This window comes from Diadema antillarum, unplaced genomic scaffold (genome assembly GCF_040938485.1).
Source record: "Diadema antillarum isolate AM-2024a unplaced genomic scaffold, OU_Dant_1.0 scf00000211, whole genome shotgun sequence".
NCBI lineage: Eukaryota > Metazoa > Echinodermata > Echinoidea > Diadematoida > Diadematidae > Diadema > Diadema antillarum.
The window spans coordinates 1,206,086-1,225,881 of record NW_027271100.1 but is presented as its reverse complement, the minus strand read 5'-3'; the positions used below and the strand labels follow the sequence as shown (position 1 = coordinate 1,225,881).

Genomic DNA, 19,796 nt, shown 5'->3' with positions numbered 1-19,796 from the left:
AACCCAAAGCTCGTGTGAGAAATCCATCTTTTTTCAGCCTTTGCGCTTTAATTTTTAGGCATAAAATCATATCAAGTGTCTTCTCCTTGAAAAAGAAAAGCAAAAACCAAAGTTCACAATTTTGTAAGGGACGATAAGCATTAAAATGTGATCTTACAAGCCTATTTTTTTTTCAGTCATTGCAATTCAATTCAATTCAATTCAATTCAAAGTTTATTTCATTTTTCGACAAAACATATAAGTTACACTTCTTTTGACAACAGAGAATAAGGTAAACAGAACATTATGTATCGAAAAGAATATAAAACAATTGAGGAGGACCACATAGTAATTATACATTGTAGTAAAAAAAAAACCAGAAGTGATCGAAATAAAGTACATGTATAACTTTGCTTAAAGTGCGAAAAATGGAGAGACCCACTAAAAAGACAGAGCTTGTAATGCAATGAAAACATTTCCACACAGAATTCATCACAAAAAATTAAAATCAACCCCTCTTTCTTACAATGTCACGTGAAAAAAAAGAAGAAGGGGAAAGTACGAAATACAGAAATATTCCTTTATTGGATGAAAAAGTACAATGAATTTGATATTAAAAGAAAGATTTCATTCATTTATTTATTTATTATCATTTAATTTTATTATTTTCATTTATTTATTCTCAATTTTTTCCTAATCCGTGATACCTACAAACTCAACACTGCAACATTAGCACTACAAACTAAGATTGAAAAAAAAACAGAATCCGTCATGCCGTATGAATAAGCCAGTTCGGGGTTCAAAATTGCTAGTGAAAAGAATGAGGTTATTTGTACAGACATGGAATGTTAGTTTTAGATTCATTGAGATGAGCATCTTTAATGTAATGATTTTTTCAAGTAATCTTTGTATAGGATGCTTGCCAGCACAACCACATGACGGCAAACATTGTATTTAGCAATATCAATAGAAAGTAATTGTAAATACGTTCAATGCAAAATATTGAAATGAATGCTTTCCCATGCAAGTCTGACGAGTGTTGATAGTGACGGAACAGTCTGGTCACCTGGTCTATCTGCAAATTTACCATTTTCTTTGAACATGATATTTGTAAATGTTATGTCTTGAAATTGAAATAAATGAAGGAAGGAAGGAAGGAATTCTACGAATTATTACGTCAGACAATATTAAGCTTATGCATTCATGTCGCTTTGAAAACGATCGAAGCACCAAACAAACTGAAAAAAGAAAGGTCATTTGTACCCATGTGCACATTAACTCCGAACTGGCTTATGATTTTTATAAATGGTTAAAGTCACAACAAACATGTTGCTGCCCTTTGACCCCTTCATGTTGTTGTTGTTGTTGTTGCTGTTGTTGTTGTTTAATCAAGTGCGATTGTGTCCACGTGAAATGGATGAGATCCAAGCAGGACCAGCGAAATTAGAGATAAAATTTCCTTTCGCTGAGTACGAATATCATGATTCAGTTTGAGTAGATATTTTGTCTCTCGAGAGTGGAAAAGCTTTAGCATGTTTAAAGGGACATTCCAGACGATTTACATACACTAAATTAACTGTATATAATTATGTAAGTCGATAGTGCCATGTGTAGTTTTGTGGAAATTTATTGTAGTCCCTGCGTTCTTCATAATTTGTTCCTCTTCCTTGAGCACTCAAGATGAATTATGTGAAGCTGCTATGTCATCATCCTGGTTCACTGTGATTTGTTATGAATTTTGAAAACTATTCGTTTATCCCAATTACTATAAATTCTGCAATTCTGTAGGCCTATACAATGTGTACCCATTGCAGCGTAACCAATTTATAGATGCTTAAATACAAAAGTCTGAAAATCATCCGGAGGTGCCCTCTAAAGATCTTTAAAGAGGGAGACATCTTAACGTGGATATAGGTCCTAACAGTGTAGCTACCCAGGCAAGTTTTTGTTTTGAGGTTGCACACAATTTTATGCGTCTGACACAATCCTAAATCATATTTATGATCGTATCAGTTACGCGAATGACCGGACGCGTAAATACTCGAACTCACCGAGAGGTTCTCCCTCTCTCTCTCTTTCTTTCTCACTCTCTCTCTCTCCCTCTCTTGCTTTCGCCCTCTTCTATCAAATACTAAAAGGAGTGTCTACGCCCCCCTCGGGAGCTGGGCAGGAGGCGGTCGAGGTGACACCAACTTTTTTAAGGCAGTGGTAGTGTTGGTGAACTTGGTCGATCCCCTCCTAACTCTGACCCCTCCTCTCACCTACATATCAAGTTACTGACTGAAAAATATGTAATGCGCTGCACATTTTGAGAGAAAGCCTTCAGCAGCAAATTTTCCCGGCAGTTGGCCTGAATTTCCATGAGATTGCTCTTTGACCTCCCATATAAATGTTTTTCGTTGACAAAGACAAAGGCGAAATATGATTGTGATGAACTATAAAAAGGGAAAAGAGGGAAAGACTAAAGGCGAACAGTCATCTGATTCGTAACCACTTCAAGGGCTCTTCTTCCAGTCTCTATCAATTGACACATAAGGATATAATTTTGTAGTAATCTACTTCTATTACGCTGCCTACGATTGCTACATTGGTCTGCATTTAAACCATTGAGATAGGCCCATAAATTGTTCTTATTGTAATTATATCTCTCCGATTTAAACAGATCAACATAATTGCATCAATATTCCGTGTGTATTCGGCCAGGTAGATTAAGGGTGGAAGTTTGTGTATTTGTGTGTGTGTGTGTGTGTGTGTGTGTGTGTGTGTGTGTGCGTGTGTGTGTGTGTGTGTGTGTGTGTGTGTGTGTGTGTGTGTGTGTGTGTGTGTGTGTGTGTGTGTGTATGTGTGTATGTGTATGTGCGTGTGTGTGTGTGTGTGTGTGCGTGTGTGTGTGTGTGTGTGTGTGTGTGCGTGTTTAGAGGGGAGAGGGCTTCACTGATTTCCTCTACGAATTGTTGATGGGACGGGATTGAGCTCCTCTTTGATGATGATCATCTCTTTGCTTTTCAGTCATAATCTTTCCTCAACATTGATCACATTCAGTATAGCTAAGGAGCAGGGAGGTGTTTCGTCTTACCTCCCTGCTAGGAGGATATGAGTAGCAAATGTGGCTCGCCGGATGAAGTCCCAGAACGTAGACTTGTAGGGTCGGAGCTGATCTCTTCCGCTTTGCGTCTTTTAGCCCAGGACCAAAACTGAACGCTCCTCACCTGGGAAGCGCCCACGCAATTCGGCGAGCAAAATCACATTCTCGCGCTTTGATGTGATTATAATATTAGTGTAAGTTTCGTTGTTGTTTTTTGCTCTTTGAATCTAAGAATCGCGATGCCCCGATCCTGCATAAGGGAGACATATTTTTGCAGTGTATACATGTATAGGAGAATCTGAATTTAGGAATGATGTCACAAGTGGTACCTTTCAGGGAATCTGCTTCACAGCACAGAGATGAAACATTATTGTGAGAGCATGACATCGTCAACTTGCTCATTTGAATATTCATAAGGACTGGTCAAAAAATATTTCCCAAAAAAGAAAATATGAAAATTCAAAATGTCGTGATCTTCCTTATTTCTTATCCGATTTTTGTCACTTTTGTATCATTCTGTAGGGAATATTTTTCTCTTTCTTCTGAAGTTCATTCATTTTGGGGTTGGATTTCCTCTTCAAGTCCACCTAGCTCCAAATTGGAGCTGAATGGACCACATTGTGAAACCCAAAATTTTGCTGGGGCAGGGTTTAGAGACATACACAAGAAATGACAGGTGCATTGTTGAGAATTCTTCGAGCGACAGCAAAACACTCTCATGTACAGTAATTTCCCCCATTACTGAGACTACATGAGACAGAGTTTCACAGCGCCATCTACCAATTTGTACACGACAGTTATTACGTTTGAGGACCAACAGAGAAACATCATCAACTCTCTTTTATCATCACGCTATCACTCCTTCGATTCGTCTTCTCTTCCTCCGGGCATTTTCTTCTTCTCCTTATTCTTCCTTTTCTTGTTGTTGTCGTCCTTCTTCTTCCTCCTCCTGATCTCTCCCTCATTCTCCTTTTCCTTCAGTCTCCTCCTGCTCCTCCTCATCCTCATCCTTCTCTTCTTTTCTTCTTTTCTTCTTTTCTTCTTCTTCTTCATCTTCTTCTTCTTCTTCTTCTTCTTCTTCTTCGTCTTCTTCTTCTTCTTCTTCTTCTTCTTCTTCTTCTTCTTCTTCTTCTTCTTCTTTTCCTTCTTCTTCTTCTTCTTCTTCTACTTCTTCTCGTCTTCTTCTTACTTTCTAAAGTTTCCTCGTTCTTCTTCTGTATCATGATAATATAGAAATACCAACGTCTGGCTCCATTGATTTGTGAAGGTAAAGAACAAGCATTAGTCTATAACAATTTTACGATTGGTAAACTAATTACGTGAAATCTTCATGAGCACTACATTTATATTGTTTGAACAGTCACGTTTGTTTGGGCATAGTTTTTCTGGATTTGTGGCAAATTACGGCATTTTACGTAAGATTCAGTATACTTCGTGAACTGGAGAGGAAGGAAGACGCAGCTTTAAAGGGACTGTAGGCCTACAGTACTGGTTGAGGTAGGGATTCATGTTTTGAACATTCCTAAGTGAGATAATGAAAAGCCTCTTATGAAATATGAAAGAGCATGTAGTTTTAAGAAGGATTCAACGTTTATTTGATGAAAATTGGTTTTCAAATGGCTGAGATATCCCAAAAAGTGCTAATAATAAAAGGCGACATGCCCCAACTTTATTAGTATCTCTTTGTTTCACCTTGTTTTGGGATATCTCAGCCATTTCAAAACCGATTTTTATCGAATAAACTTTTGATACCCCTTAGAACCGCATGCTCTGTGAAATCTAATAGAGTGGTTTCTGAATATCTCACAAAACGTTAAAAGCTATTTAAATTTTCACCTCGACCAGAACTGTACACATCTGCCATAATGATTACCTATTCCGAGTTGCATGTCAAATTTTCAACGAAAGGATGTAATGAAAATCATACGTATAGGAACCTAGAATTGAATTGTAAGCACCAGTATGATTCTGAATATAGTTATATCATGTATATTGTTCTCCCGGTTGATATTAGGGCCTATTTGTTTGGGCCCTATCTATCATTATTGTCCTACACATATCTTTGTATTAATAATTTATGTAGTCAAAATACTGAATACTCAGTAACGTTTTGTTACTTTGGGGTTGCTTGGTAGGCGAGTTGATTATCATACACAGATCAGAGGCTTCTAGTTCTTGAAAGTCCCTCAGAGCATCCTTTATAAAGAGCCTGTAGCTTGACCATTGTGAACTCAAACGGCTAGCTTGTAGTTCAAGTCAGTTACCAGTAATGTCATGCGCAAGATGAGTTGCACAAAACTGCTGCTACCACCGTGTACCGCTAGCTGCATATATAACTAATATGATCGCAACAATAACAACAACACAGCGCTCAGCTGTTGCACATCGCATCCACCACTAGTTGACAGTGCTTTGGCTTGCGCGCGGCTGTCCTCGAAAGAGTTCTAATACTAGTAATCGTCTGGTGTCTGTTTGTCATACATAACTTTGGATACTTTTCTATTCTGTTCACGTAATACACCTGCAATTTAAGAAGTGCATAGCATTGCTTGATTGCGATGCTACTTCGTCTGACTATTAGTATTAGTATTGAGAAGAATGCGAGGTCTTCGGTTGCTCAGTCCCACATATTCAAATCTATGCTGCAGTAGCTCTTCACACACCGACAACGTATTCTCGTGGCGGTGGCTCCATCTGCGTTGGATGACGAAGACGAGCTTCGCCTTCTCTGCTTCGAAGAAGATGTCGACATCGCACGTATCAGTTGACTTTCCACTGGAGCCATACATTGCTCCATCATGGGCAACCCATCTGAGAGGTGTTCCAAGTCATAAAATCAAAGTCAGTATTTACTTCAGCTCTGTATTGTCCATATTAGACAGAAAAATCCGTCTGTCCGGAGGATTTTTTTTCAATCATTTTTTTAATCTTTTTTTTTTTTTTTTTTGGGGGGGGGGGAGCATTTATGGCTCTCCTAAGGGGATTTCGTTAAGCCAGACGCAGTCTCTATGGAACATATCTCCGACAAGATACAGACCGATCTTTCGGTCTGTAAATAAATCATATGTCACAGGGCAGGGGCGGATCCAGGAATTCCATAAAGAGGGGGCGCGTTTACAAAATTAAAGGGGAGGGGCGCATGCACCCCTCCCCCCCCCCCCGTCTTTTTCTTTTGTTTCAACAAAAAATAAAAGGGGGGGGGGGCGTGCGCCAGTTGCGTTCCTCCCTGGATCTGCCCCTGCGTCACCTTGTACCTTAACAAAAGTACTAAATTTATTAGTAGCCTAGAAGTACTAGTAGTAGTACCTGAAGCAGCGCGCGACTGCCCTCCAAGCCATGTCAATGAAAAAATGAGATGCAATACCAACTTCGCAATCAAATGTCAATAGATTTGTATATTTTACAATAACTGCGACCAGCCCCAACATGAAGCATTTTATAACTGTGTACAAGGACTCCCAAGGAGCGCCCCAGGGTTAATTTTACAACAGACCACAAGGGCTTAAGTATATAATATTAACACAGCCCAGTTGCTGTATTTGCACAGCGTACTAACAGCGTCTGGTCGGGCTATTTTAGTTAGTTAAAATTGCTGATACCTGCAAGTGCCTTTTTGTAGGCCTCTGTGATCAATATTCTAGTAGGGTTGTTTTGTTGATGTTTTAGGAATTCATGTGAGATGTATTGAATGTAATCCGAGGAGTTTTCCATTGGTGTTATTTTCTATTTTCAAGTGAATGTTCTTGCTCTGCAGCTGGCAATGCTGGACACCCCTATTCATAGGTGGCGCCTTCCGGGAACATCAGATGAGTTTGAGGTCTTTATCAAGCGGGATGATATGACTGGGAGCTCTCTCTCTGGAAATAAGGTTTGTCCTTTTTCTTTCTTTTTTTGCTTTCTTGTAATAGCTTTGATAGAAAAATATGCCTGGTATTTCATTAAACTTTAAAATCACACCTCTTAGTCTTACATTTTTTATGATGATACAAGTAGCCACTATTATTATTGTTATTATTATTATTATTATTAAAAGAAAAAAAAAAGGTTTTGCGATTGATAGAATTCCTATCAGTGAAAAAGCAAGCAATCTTTGTCAGTTCTCAAATATTGATTGCTGATAAAGTAAAAAATATTTACACGCTTTAGATGCCTGCATGTTCAACAAATTGATATCAATCATATCGTTGTTTTGTTGTTATTGTCATTGTTTTGTCCTTCAAAAATACAAGACCAGTAGTCTGCAGTTGAACTTGCTGTTCATAATAATTTGATATTGGGCCAAGCACTAACTGCACTCATATAATACTAGTTTGTCTAGGAAAAAGAATCATTCAAATATTTTTAACTGTGATTCCTTCGTGTCATCCACACATATATTTAATTGATTTGCTTCTTTTCACTTCAAATAGATGCCACTTTACTGCACATCTTGTGAAAGTAGAAACAGTGCATGAAGTAGTTATCCCATTGAAGAAAACTTTTATTGAAATTTTAATTTTGTAATGCTGTCATAAGGCAATACCTTAATTTCTTAATTTTGTGTCTTAAAACTGTAGGTCCGTAAGCTGGAATTCTTGTTGGCTGACGCTGTGTCCCAGGGCTGTGATACTGTATTAACATGCGGTGGACTGAGATCAAATCACTGTCGGACAACTGCAGTTGCTGCTCGCCAGCTTGGTATGGACTGCCATCTACTGTTGAGATCTGACACAGTGGTAAGTCTTCAAAAGGTTTAGTGAGATGTTCTAATCTGTCACCATTGACCTTAAAAGGGAAACCTGATACATGTATTACAAAATAGTATGTTGGGAGATGGGGTGGTATCCATGGATTTTGGCTAAAACTGGTCGTGAACCAAATATATAAATATTGCAACAATGATGGGACTATCAGGAATTTTTTTTTTTTTGAGACGGCGCAAGTGGCACTTCAAATCAAGATGATATTATATCGGTAAGATAGATTTTGACTTGAGTTGTCATTTTAAATGTCAAGATTTTGTACAGTGAGTGGGTGTCACGATGTGACTGAGAGTGCAAATGTGGAATGTGTGAGATTCCTAAGTTTTTCAGGCAAGCCATCAGGTGGGAAATGGGGACAGCAGGAGTAAACAGCATAGAAATTCAGAATCGGGTAAGCCAGATGGAGAGAAGTGGTTAGGGAGAAAGGACAGTGTGGAAGAAAGAGGGAGGCTCAGTGGAGCCAGGATGGAATAGCTAACTTAGAAATGGAGAGTTGGTAGGAAAGAATACAGCTGTAGGTATTTTGCTAGAGGGAGATAGTTGGGATGGATAGGTTTAAAGCAAAAAGGGAGAATCAGTTGAAAGAAAAGGGAGTGGTAATAAAAAGGGGAAAGCTAGTTGGAACCAGTTTAAGCACTGTAGTAAATTTGGAGGGAAAAATCAGTTGGATCTGAACATCTGTCGGGGCAGGACATGCTCTTCTAACTCACTGGTGATAGGAGTAGAGAGGTAGCTGATCGGCCTACAACGCAGCGCTGCATTTCAGGCAGGAGAGTCATGGCACAGCAGCCCCACGCATAAGGGCAGGGCACGGGCAAGACATGCTGCAGGTACTGACTACAGCTGAAGTCTCCTCCTCACTATTACTTCAGGGTCTGAACACCAAATCAGACGTAAGTAGTTTTGTAGCTGTATTAATTTGTTTTCGTAATATTCTGAGTTTGTCGTTATTGTTATTTTTTTTTGTATATATAGATTCATGTTATATTCGCTGGTTCACGATAATATGTGAATTAAAAATTAATTCACATATTAATTTAATTATATAATTAATTATATGAGAGTATAGATTATAATGTATGCCAGATTGGATAATAATGTTGTATAATGATGAAATAGGATTTTGTTTTAGATTGGCAAGAAGGCAGGCCAAGTCAGCAGTTGAATGTCGAATGTTTAAATTTACAGTGATATTTGTGGATACAGTGTATTTTGGTTTTCTATGGTTGTATCAGGAAAATACAATCCAGGTTCTGTTGTTCATATTTAAAGCGAATGAAGTTAGAAGTTTGTTATGGGACAAGTTAGAATGTAATTTTGGTTGCTGAAGGATTTAAATGAGGAATGGATAATACATGTATGTTAAGAGAATACAGTTTTAGTTGGCTTTTGGTTGTGAGATAGTTTATATGAGATGATCTGTCATGTTTATATGTTAAGTGAGTTATGATAATATACATGGCAGTGGTAAATTTCTGCAGTAGGTATGTAGAGGTATCTGTGATGGTGTAAGAATTGATTATGGTATTATACAGGAGCATTAGTGTTTAGGTGAAGGAAATATTGAACTGTGGGTTCATGATTGATATTACCTTGTGAATAAGTAATGTCATATGAGAGGTGGTCATAATATTCCCATATAGATCAACTCCGACGAGCTGGGCTCGACGGAATCATCGTTGTCTCGACGGAAACATCGTTATCTCGACAGCATAGCAAATACGCTCGATGGAATCATCAATACATCGACGGCGTCACCGTCAGGTAACTCAACGGCATAAGATCATATTGACGGCATCACCATTATTTCGACGGCATCGCTAGTAGTCTCAACGGCATCTCAGTAAGTGTGAGGGCAATTCCCACTACCTGGACAGAATTCCCATACCTCGGTAGTCCTCCGGTGCAAGCGGTGGCATCTCTGTCAACACGACGATAATTCCTGCCAGCCAGACGACACCCTCGACATCGCGATTATCCTGGCAACCTCGGCAATACCTCACAGACTATCTGCTCACCCACTTCACCCCCATCCCTGTTGGACAATATAAAGCAAAACCACACGTGCGCACTGTAAAATATTGAACCACAGGTATTTGGTTACACCCAGGTTTATAAGATTAGTCTAGGATGTGTTTACTTGACTCTAGGATGTGTTTATATGAGTCTAGAATTTATTAGTATAATTATTTCATTGATCTGCTCCTGAACGTTATTATCTCATTGAATTGCTTCTGAACGTTTCAATATTTTTTTTGTGTAAATACGAACGAAATTGTACTAGGGTCTTTTTTTGTGGGAAAGTATTGTTAATATATATATTTTTTTTGTTAATGGAGTAATGGTGGAAAAATAAATAACATAAGAGTTGCATTTTTTTGTTCAGTAAACTCATGGAGTGTTGAGGAGTATTATTTACAGTGTATCTCATAGCAGAACCAGACTTATCGTCAGTAGTAGATAAATACAGATCTTAGAGCTGACAGTGGGTAATGAAATGCTATTTCAGAAATATGTTGAAACTAAACAAAACATGTCAGGTCTCCTGGCAGTTGCCTATCTATCAGTTGTTACACTTTGTCAAATGTGAAATATTGCCACCACCAGTAGTATCTGTTAACGTATGTATGACCCAATATTTCTTTGCTGTATGCCTTCAGCTTTCCAGATACTCATAATCACAGTCTAATATATGACAAAGTCATTCATTTATATTTTGCAGTATGATAAGTGACAATTGCTTTCAAACAATGGGATGTGATATTGGCTGATGTGCATTAAAACCATTGATGGAGTTTATACTGTGTTGGCTGGTGTTTATGAGTTCTTATATACTTGATACATCTGAGTAAAAAGTACTTGCAAAAGACCCAAAATACTGTATGTGGGAATTTTTTATGACACTTTTTTCTTGAATAGAAATTAATTCATACTATTATAGCAATACTTTACAAGTCATAGTAAAATTCTAAGTTTATTAAATTGCTTGAATTTGTTGATGTTTGGCAATGAAGTGACTGTTTAGGCATGAAGTGAAAAAAGCAGGGTCATTTATAGAATTGAGACTACGCTAGTTTCAGTGAAAGTCATTCTGATACCTAGCAGCACTATGCAACCCCAAAGTGCTCTCATGTCTTAGTAATCATGCAATAATGGTTTCGTACCAGAGCAGGGCGGGCTCTGAAAAATTCGAACAAGCCGTTAGTTTGACTCGACGCGGTACCGCCAGAATCAATATACACGTATTGTACGAAACCATTATTGCATGATTACTAACACATGAGAGCAGTGTAGGGCGAGTAAGTCTCACAGTGTTAGTTATATGAAAGGTACTTTAACCTGAAACACAAACTAAGACAAGGAAACTCAGGGAAACTTTTGAGGTACCAAAACTTTATAATATTATTATCTTTAACATGGATTTCCCATTGACCCCTGCCTGAGGATGCTCATGACCTGTCCTCAAGGGGTTAATACGATATCAATGACATTACAGATTTTGGACTTGAGAAGGTTGAAGCAGTGTGGAAATTGAGTGGAAGTGTATCAGGCCCAAAGTGGAATGTATAGGGAATATTCCTAGTTTTGTGTTTTCAATTTGTATATGAATATCTTGAGTTACTTTTCTTCATGAATTATTTTTCAGAATCTGAATGGATCCTTCACTGGTAACACCTTGATGGATAGAATGGTTGGCTGCCATTTTTATTTAATACCAAAGAAGACTCCCTACAGGACCCAGATTCGCCCAAGAATGCAACAGCTCACTGAGTATCTCAGGTACCGTCAACGTATAGAACATACAGATGCAATATTACATTATTAACACCATTTTTAATAGCATTCTGAGAAAATTGTGTTGGAAGAACAGAATGGAAAAATTAGGATCAAAACTTTAATATTTCATCTCTAAATAAGCTGGCCAGACATTACATGTATGTCTTGTAAGAGCTATCACTAAATCGATTGATTCAATGTTTTGATTCCCACATAGAGAATGGATAGATAAACCACAATTGTTTTTTAAATGATGCAGTATTCCTCTTTTAGACTATAATAATGCCATCATAACTTTCTTGCAATGTCTTGGAAATAACATAACACACGTTTAAAGCATGATGAGTCCTTAGCATGTCAACAATTTGGCAATACATGTATCATATTCAGTATTCAGTATTGAAATAATGCAGTATTCCTCTTTTAGACTATATTAATGCCATCATAACTTTCTTGCAATGTCTTGGAAATAACATAACAGATGTTTAAAGCATGATTAGTCCTTAGCATGTCAACAATTTGGCAATACACGTATCATATTCAGTATTCAGTATTGAAATAATGCAGTATTCCTCTTTTAGACTATATTAATGCCATCATAACTTTCTTGCAATGTCTTGGAAATAGCATAACACATGTCTAAAGCATGATTAGTCCTTAGCATTAAGTCAACAATATGGCAATACACGTATCATATTCAGTAGTCAGTGACATTTTGTGGCAAAAGGTCATATCTTATGACTGCAGTGATTCCTCGACTTGTAGTCATATCTAGTGAACATGAGGACAATGGCTGAGTAGTATAGATAAAGAATTCTCTAAGAATTAACTTTGTATTTAGCCGTTTTACTATGCTTTTGCATAACATCTATTCTTGATGTGTTTGGAGAACTCTTTATCTATATCCAACAACCCTCTTCATGAACTAATTGTATCCCCCGAACAGAGTTCGGAGGATACTAGTACTATGGATTTGGCCTCGTCGCGCCGCGTCCGCCGCCGCCACAGAGATTTCATTGTTAGCAGTCTACCAGCTGCATTTCTTTTCCAATCACCTTCAAATTTGGCATGAAGGTGTATTATGGTTAGACGAAGTCGCCTATTGTTTTTGGTGATGGGGCCCTCGCTTGTTCCGTCTTTATACATGATAAGGTAAATTCAATAGGGTCTGCTTGTGAGCGCTCTACTGGCTGCAGTTCTTCATCGATCATCTTCAAATTTGGCATGAAGGTGTATTATGATAAGACAAAGATGCCTTTTGTTTTTGGTGATGGCGCCCTCGCTTGTTCCGTCTTTATACATGAAAAGGTAAATCCAATAAGGTCTGCTTGTGAGCGCTCTACTGGCTGCAGTTCTTCTTTCATCTTCAAATTTGGCATGAAGGTGTATTATGGTAAGACGAAGACGCCTTTTGTTTTTTGGTGATGGCCCCCTTTCTTGTTCCGTCTTTAAACATGAAAAGGTAAATTCAATAGGGTCTGCTTGTGAGCGCTCTACTGGCTTCAGATCTTCTTCGATCATCTTCAAATTTGGTATGAAGGTGTATTATGGTAAGACAAAGATGCTTATTGTCTTTGGTGATGGCGCCCTCCCTTGTTCCATCTTTACACATGAAAAGGTAACTTTTAAAGGGTCTGCTTGTGTGTGTGACGCTGGCCTTGTTTCTTGACCAATTTTTTTCAAATATGGTATGTATGGTATGTAATCTATGCATCTATACCTATTGGTAATGCTGCCCTCACTGTTTGACCTTTTACAGGGTCAAAGATCATCTTGATCATGTCAAAATTTGCAAAAGTGCTTATTTATGCAATAACTTGATTGTTACCCAACAGATTTTATTCAGACTTGCTAGGGAGGAGTATGGGTGATCATTCTACATGAAGGACACAACAGTTTGTGGTGATGGCGCCCTCAGTGTTCCGACTTTGGATGCAAATGCTCATTTCTTGTGTGTGCTCTATCAGCCACATTTCTTATCAGATTTTCTTCAAATTTGGCAAAAAGGTGCATTATAGTGAAATAAAGATGCCCATATTGTTTTTGGTGGTGGCGCCCTCGCTTGTTCCGTCTTTATACATGAAAAGGTAAATTTTACAGGGTCTGCTTGTGTGTGCAACTCTGCCTTGTTTCTTGACCGATTTTTTTTCAAATTTGGTATGAAAATGAATCATAGTCAAATCTATACACCTACACCTATTTGGATTTTATTGTATCCTGCAAGAGTTGCCATATCATACAAAATTCTGGCCTAAAAAGTAATCCAGATGGAGTATGGGAGACAGGTTCGGGGGATACATGTGCTCGATTGCGAGTGCTTCTAGTTTTGCAAGGGTTGTGGAAGATCAGGGTATCTTCATTCTGGATGATCAGTTTGACATGCAGGCATTCTTATTTCTGTCAGACTTCATATCATTGCTGATGTAGGGTGTCTAATGAAGGCCAAATACTTGTATTTCTGTCATGTGACACATTGTTGAAAGATGATAAATTATGTTTCCTTAGATTGCCTACATTTATGTTTCCTTAGATTGCCTACATTTTTCTTCCCAATACCAGTATATGTGATGCAAATATGAATATGATGTACATCCGTTTTGTAAATCTGAATTTAAAGGGTGTATGCAGTTCTGGTCGAGGTATAGCTTTTAACATTTTGCAAGATATTCAGAAACCACTCTATGAGATGTCAAAGAGCATGCAATTCTAAAGGGTATCAAAAGTCTATTTGACAAGAATTGGTTTTGAAATGGCTGAGATATCCAAAAACAAGGTGAAACAAAGACATCATATTAAAGTTGTGGCATGTCGCCTTTTATTATTATCACTTTTTTGGATATCTCAGCCATTTCAAAACCAATTTTCATCAAACAAATGTTGAATTCTTCTTAGAATTACATGCTCTTTCATATTTCATAGGAGGTTTCTCATTATCTCACTTAGAAATGTTCAAAACATGAATCCCTTACCTCAACCAGTACTGTACAGTCCCTTTAAGCATTTTGTTCATTTTTTTTTTATGTTGAAGACATGCATCCTTGTGCTTGTACAATCCTGTGTATATACTGTAGCAAAAAATGAAGAACTGCAACAGTGTGGAGAGAACTCAATTATTGGGATAACCAGGTTAATTAAATCCTTTTATTACTTTGATTGCATTAAATTTCTGAAGAACTTCACAGGGAAAGAAGGCCTACCAAATTCCAATAGGAGGATCCAACAGTGTAGGTGTCTATGGGTACATTCAGTGCTTTGAAGAACTCATACAACAGGTAATTTTCATCTGATCAGTATGCCATAGTATACCTGTTATGTTCCATTAATTCAATTTTCAAAGTTTAGTGTGCTATCTCATAGGTATTGTAGAATATTTCAAATACAAGGGGCAAGAAAGAGAAGAAAACTAAAACATTGCAATAAACCAATGAACATGTCAAGACTCTAGTAATAACTCAGCTGATGTATAATTGTGTATCTGTTGTCATTATTTCATAATTTTAGCACTCCTCGCAAGCTGGCTTCATCACATAATACCTGCAGATAGCATTTGATTTAAACCAGACTAAAATGTGTCGCAGAGTATGTGGCATCTTGCTGGTGTAACATATACAGTGTACTTCTTGAGGTAAATGGCACAATATGAACTGGAATTTCATGTTACAGTGTACATGCTTAATTTGTTGCTGTTAGCCAATACATGAGCCTGTTTCTTACATGGCAACTCTCATCCCAAACCCCCTCCCCCATCCCATTACAAATAGAGCTACCACAAGGCATTGCTGCCAACATGAAAATGATGGTGTGGGACTATCAGTGTTGTGTTTGTCACCCGACATGCTATTAGGATGTGCAAGACCGGTTCACAGATATTGTCATAACAACTGGTAGCAGTGGATCTTTGGCTGGACTTGCAATTGGCAACTACCTTACCGGCAGCAAACTGAAGTGAGTCAACTAGAAGATCCTTATAGGTGTGGATAAATATTCATAGATGTAAGAAGACTTTAATGCTCTTAATTGAGGGAAGGTCAATGGTCAAGAGATGTTTCAGAGGATCTTCTTCATCAATCAGATATTATTTCAAAGAAAAATAAAATGAGACCTCACCCAAATACAGTAGATATCAGTTTGAAACAAATGTTTATTCGTGATTAAACGACACAGGGCTGGACCTAAAGGACTCTCTGAAAATTTTGAAAAAAAAAAGTATCTTGTAAATCATAATAGTCTTCCCATCCACACATTTTTGGACAACATCAAGACTTGTACTCTGTCAATGGAAGTTCAAGTGAAACATTATTTCGTTTTATATGTCAGGACATTATTTTCAATATTTTTTTACAAATTCATGAAATTAAAGAGCAAAGCTTACTTCACAAACTTGAAATTAATTACTTGCATATGATTAACACATATATACAGTATTAAACGGAATGAAAAAAAAACAGGAAACAAATGAATATTGAAAATCATATGCGCAAACTTCATCCAATGTGCTAATTTGATGAACTATGATTTCATAGAGTTTCATTCCTTTCTGCAGACCAAACGATGATCTATGCAGTGTGTATCTAGATCACATCATTACTGAGAGTGCAACCCCCAAATGTCGGTTTGAACATCCCCCACCCCCACCCCCCCCCCCCCCCCAAAAAAAAAAAGAGAAGAAAAAAAAATGACACTTGCCTTCCTCTTGGTATGATTCTCTGTTTCAGGATCCATGGAATGGCAGTGTGTGATGATGCTAGATACTTCCATGAAGAAATTAACCTGATTCTACAGAAGCTTGGCATACAGGGAGGTCAGGGGTCAACCCAGCTGAGGTCTGAAGACATTGTGGATGTTGTTGAAGGTGTGAAAGGTCTTGGCTATGGTGTTTCACAGCCAGAAGAGCTAGGTAAGATTTGGGTATTAGTCCCACCTCAAAGTCTGACATATCTACGAAATTTTTGTTTCTATGTGATCATTACCTTTGATTATGATGGGTTCATCAGCAGTCTGAGGCTGAGAGAAGTTAAGTAGTCATTATTTTAACACCAGAAACAAGATGGTCCCCTTTCTGTAGTATCAATTTTCCCAAATGGTAGGTTGTGATGTTTTAACTGTTTTGCAGAACCGTTTTGCAGAAATCAGCAAAACTTCAAATCATCATAACTTCCTTATTTTCCTCCGATTTCAGTCAAATTTTAACCATTGAACTCATAAGATTTTACTTTTTTTTTAATCAGACTAACTCATATTTGGATGGGATTTCCCCCATAATGGAAACAAATTTTCTTTTGAGATCGTCTTATGGGATGGCATGATGGAGAAAGACATGGGGAGAATGCCATTAGGAAGTGTACTCAAGAATATCACACTATTTGCATATTATAAACGATTCATTTTTTTTTATTTATGTATTCAGAATGCATTGAGCAGGTTGCAAAAACAACTGGGATCTTTGTGGATCCAGTATACACCGGAAAGGCAACATACCACTTGATCCGCCTCTTGCGAGAAGAACCACAGCGATTCAAAGGCAACAAAGTTCTCTTCGTACATACAGGTGTGTGTGTGGAGTTATTACCCCTTATCAATTTCAAGGTGACAAAGGTTTCATTTGGATGCTCTGCTAAAGCAAACTGAACCATACCAAACCTGCTCAAGAGGAGTACTTGAACACTGTACCGTACAAATCTGAACCGAGCCAAAAGTGGACCACTTCCCAGTGTGCTCCAAAAGGGTACCAAAAGTGTGGCCAAAAGTTTGCATGTGAAGAATGCGCGTATCATGCACAGGCGTCATAATGCAAAGAGTTCATTCTCTTTGTTCAGAACATCTGTTAGCAGTTGGAGCGTGCCAGGTGAATGACCTTCTTGTTTAAAAATGTGTGACCCTCTATAAAAATAATACACGAGGTACAATTTCTCCAGAGCGCTGGAACGCTCCAAATCTAGCACAGTTCAGTATGGTAAGCTTTAGTTTGGTTTGCTTCGGTTCACTTTAGAGCGCCTGAGCAGACCCAAAGTGTTTGCTAGCACCAGCTTTTATATACGGTGCACTCCCTTTAAAACAAGTATGGTTGCAACAAGATTTTGGATGTAATGAAGTAAAATTCAAGGCCAAAAATTATTATGTAGATACCTTTATACACTTAAGTTGTGTGGATATAAAGAAATTTTGATATAATGAAAGAAAACCGCCCTTCCCGTGGACTTTATTTTAACAGGAGTCGCCTGTATTCTTGATTATTGGTTTTGCATTGAAATGCATTCACTTTCTTTGTGTCACTACCACAATCATGTGTAGATTTTGTAATGTCATTGGGGCTGTATTGACCACAGTACAGAATGTATGACCGCTTCAGGGGCTGCGGAACTGGGGGGGGGGGGGGGGGGCTGGGGCGCTGCAGCTCCTCACTGTTTCTTTTTGTTGTTGTTTTGAAAAAAGAAAAAGTAGAGAGAAATAACAGAAGAGTAACAAAAAATTATGACAAAAGCTGTGCCTCCATGTGTGTAAAGCTACATGTGCAAAATTACTACTCTTAGTGCATGTCAGAGTCTAAATTCTAGTACAAGTAACTACTTTTTACAGTTTATACCTTCTCTAGATAATCTTTGCCGTCTGTCTTCTGAATTAATCTTTTTTCTTTCCCTTCTTCCTGCTGTGCTGCTGTAGGTGGAGCATATGATGTGTTCAGTGGCACGTTTGAATCTCTGATGGAAGCAAAGAGCGCAGAAGAAAACAAAGTCTATGACTGGATGGAACTAACAGACAAGACACCTCTGGATCACTAAACGTATAGCTTTGATGCAAACTTATGACTGTTAATGCTGCATATCATTGTTTCTCGATGCAGAGAAGAAAACATACCATGATTGTGAATCGCTGTATTATGCTATGGACAGCCAAGGATTGATTGGTCAGGGGGAGGTCAAGAGGGTGGTCAACAAGAGATAGTCACACTTTTATTCCATGCTCTGAAGATCGGGGGGTGTTTCATCAACGCTTGTCAGCACCGACAACTGTCGGCACTGACCAATTTCAGCAAAATCCTTGGTTTTGATCGGCTGAGATGCTCTGGTCACTGACTGTTACTATGGGGATTCAAGTTGTCAGCGCCGACAAACGTTGATGAAACACCTCCCTGGATAGATGCTGCAGGGGTCCTTTTAAATTTTCAATTAGATATCTTCTCCTGTATTTGTTGTGCCAACAAAGGATCCATGGAGCTTTTTTATGTATTTTTTTTCCTGTGATATAGTAGGCACAAATCATGATTTATTTATTTTTTTTTTTTTATCCATGGACCAACAGAAGTATAACTGACTGCACAGTGCATTCTCTGGTCCAACAACAGGCCCGGACATCCTTAACTAATTGAGGACGATTTGATTTTGCTACAACATGCATTTCCCATAGATGCTTGCCCAAGTATACTCAGGACTCGTCCTCGACAGGCTACTGTAACTTGGTCATAGCCACTCACAACAAAGTTGTATACTGGACTATCACAGGCCTTTGGAGGTACTGGTGCTGAGATGGGTAAATTGTGTGATTATGTTGCCAGTCACACAGGCAAAAAGATCAGGAAGTTTAAGATTGCACTCTTAACGATCAATAAGTTTTGCCAATGTGGCTGCAAACTTCTTGTGAACTTTCCCACCAAACTTCCCACTCAATCTAGGGATGCTTCCTATACCCCGCCAATCCTCTCGATCTTCAGGCAGTAGGGATGCTAGCAACTGTAACTTTGCGAGGTTTGTTGCATGATCAATCCATTATCTGTTGGTGGATGGTGCATCTGACAAGTGCGCTTTCTTGTGATGAACACATGTGCATTATGACATCACAATCACCAGCTGTTAGATGGCGCACTTTTTCTTTTCTTTTTTTTTTTTTGTGTGCACGCGTACTAGTGGCCCAAACTTCAAACTTAAAGATCGAAAAGTCTGGCTGCCAGTGTGAACAGATGTGCAAACTTAGAGAAGACCCTGTGATCTTAAACTTCATGATATTTATACCATTGTGACCGTTGCGCTTAGCTGGTTACATATTATGTAAGCCATGCTGATACAGTGCACTCCTTTTATAATGACCACGATTATTATGAAATTCTTGTTATAATGAATTCGTAACATTTCAGGTCCCCAAATTATCATCTATATATCTTTATATGTATTTTAGTGTTCTGCTATAATGAAATTTTGATACAACAAAACGAAAAGTTC

At 38.2% G+C, this 19,796-nt stretch overlaps 1 protein-coding gene across 1 annotated transcript; it reads left to right on the top strand.

The window, feature by feature from the left end:
- Window positions 1–5,526: 5,526 nt before the first annotated feature.
- Window positions 5,527–18,498, top strand: LOC139724308 (uncharacterized). Its single transcript, XM_071635450.1, has 9 exons — window positions 5,527–5,905; window positions 6,819–6,932; window positions 7,621–7,779; window positions 11,453–11,586; window positions 14,756–14,855; window positions 15,428–15,528; window positions 16,299–16,480; window positions 16,991–17,131; window positions 18,244–18,498. The coding sequence occupies exons 1-9, from the start codon at window positions 5,663–5,665 to the stop codon at window positions 18,360–18,362; spliced, it is 1,293 nt and encodes a 430-aa protein (XP_071491551.1). The 5' UTR covers window positions 5,527–5,662; the 3' UTR covers window positions 18,363–18,498.
- Window positions 18,499–19,796: the final 1,298 nt, after the last annotated feature.

What these genes read in the sequence shown, in the direction of transcription:
- LOC139724308 (XM_071635450.1), top strand. Translation starts at nt 5,663, where the DNA reads ATGCGAGGTCTTCGGTTGCTCAGTCCCACATATTCAAATCTATGCTGC. An exon ending in TTGAAGAACTCATACAACAG is followed by an intron (nt 14,856 to 15,427) that starts GTAATTTTCATC and finishes ACATGCTATTAG; the next exon opens with GATGTGCAAGACCGGTTCAC. An exon ending in CTTACCGGCAGCAAACTGAA is followed by an intron (nt 15,529 to 16,298) that starts GTGAGTCAACTA and finishes TCTCTGTTTCAG; the next exon opens with GATCCATGGAATGGCAGTGT.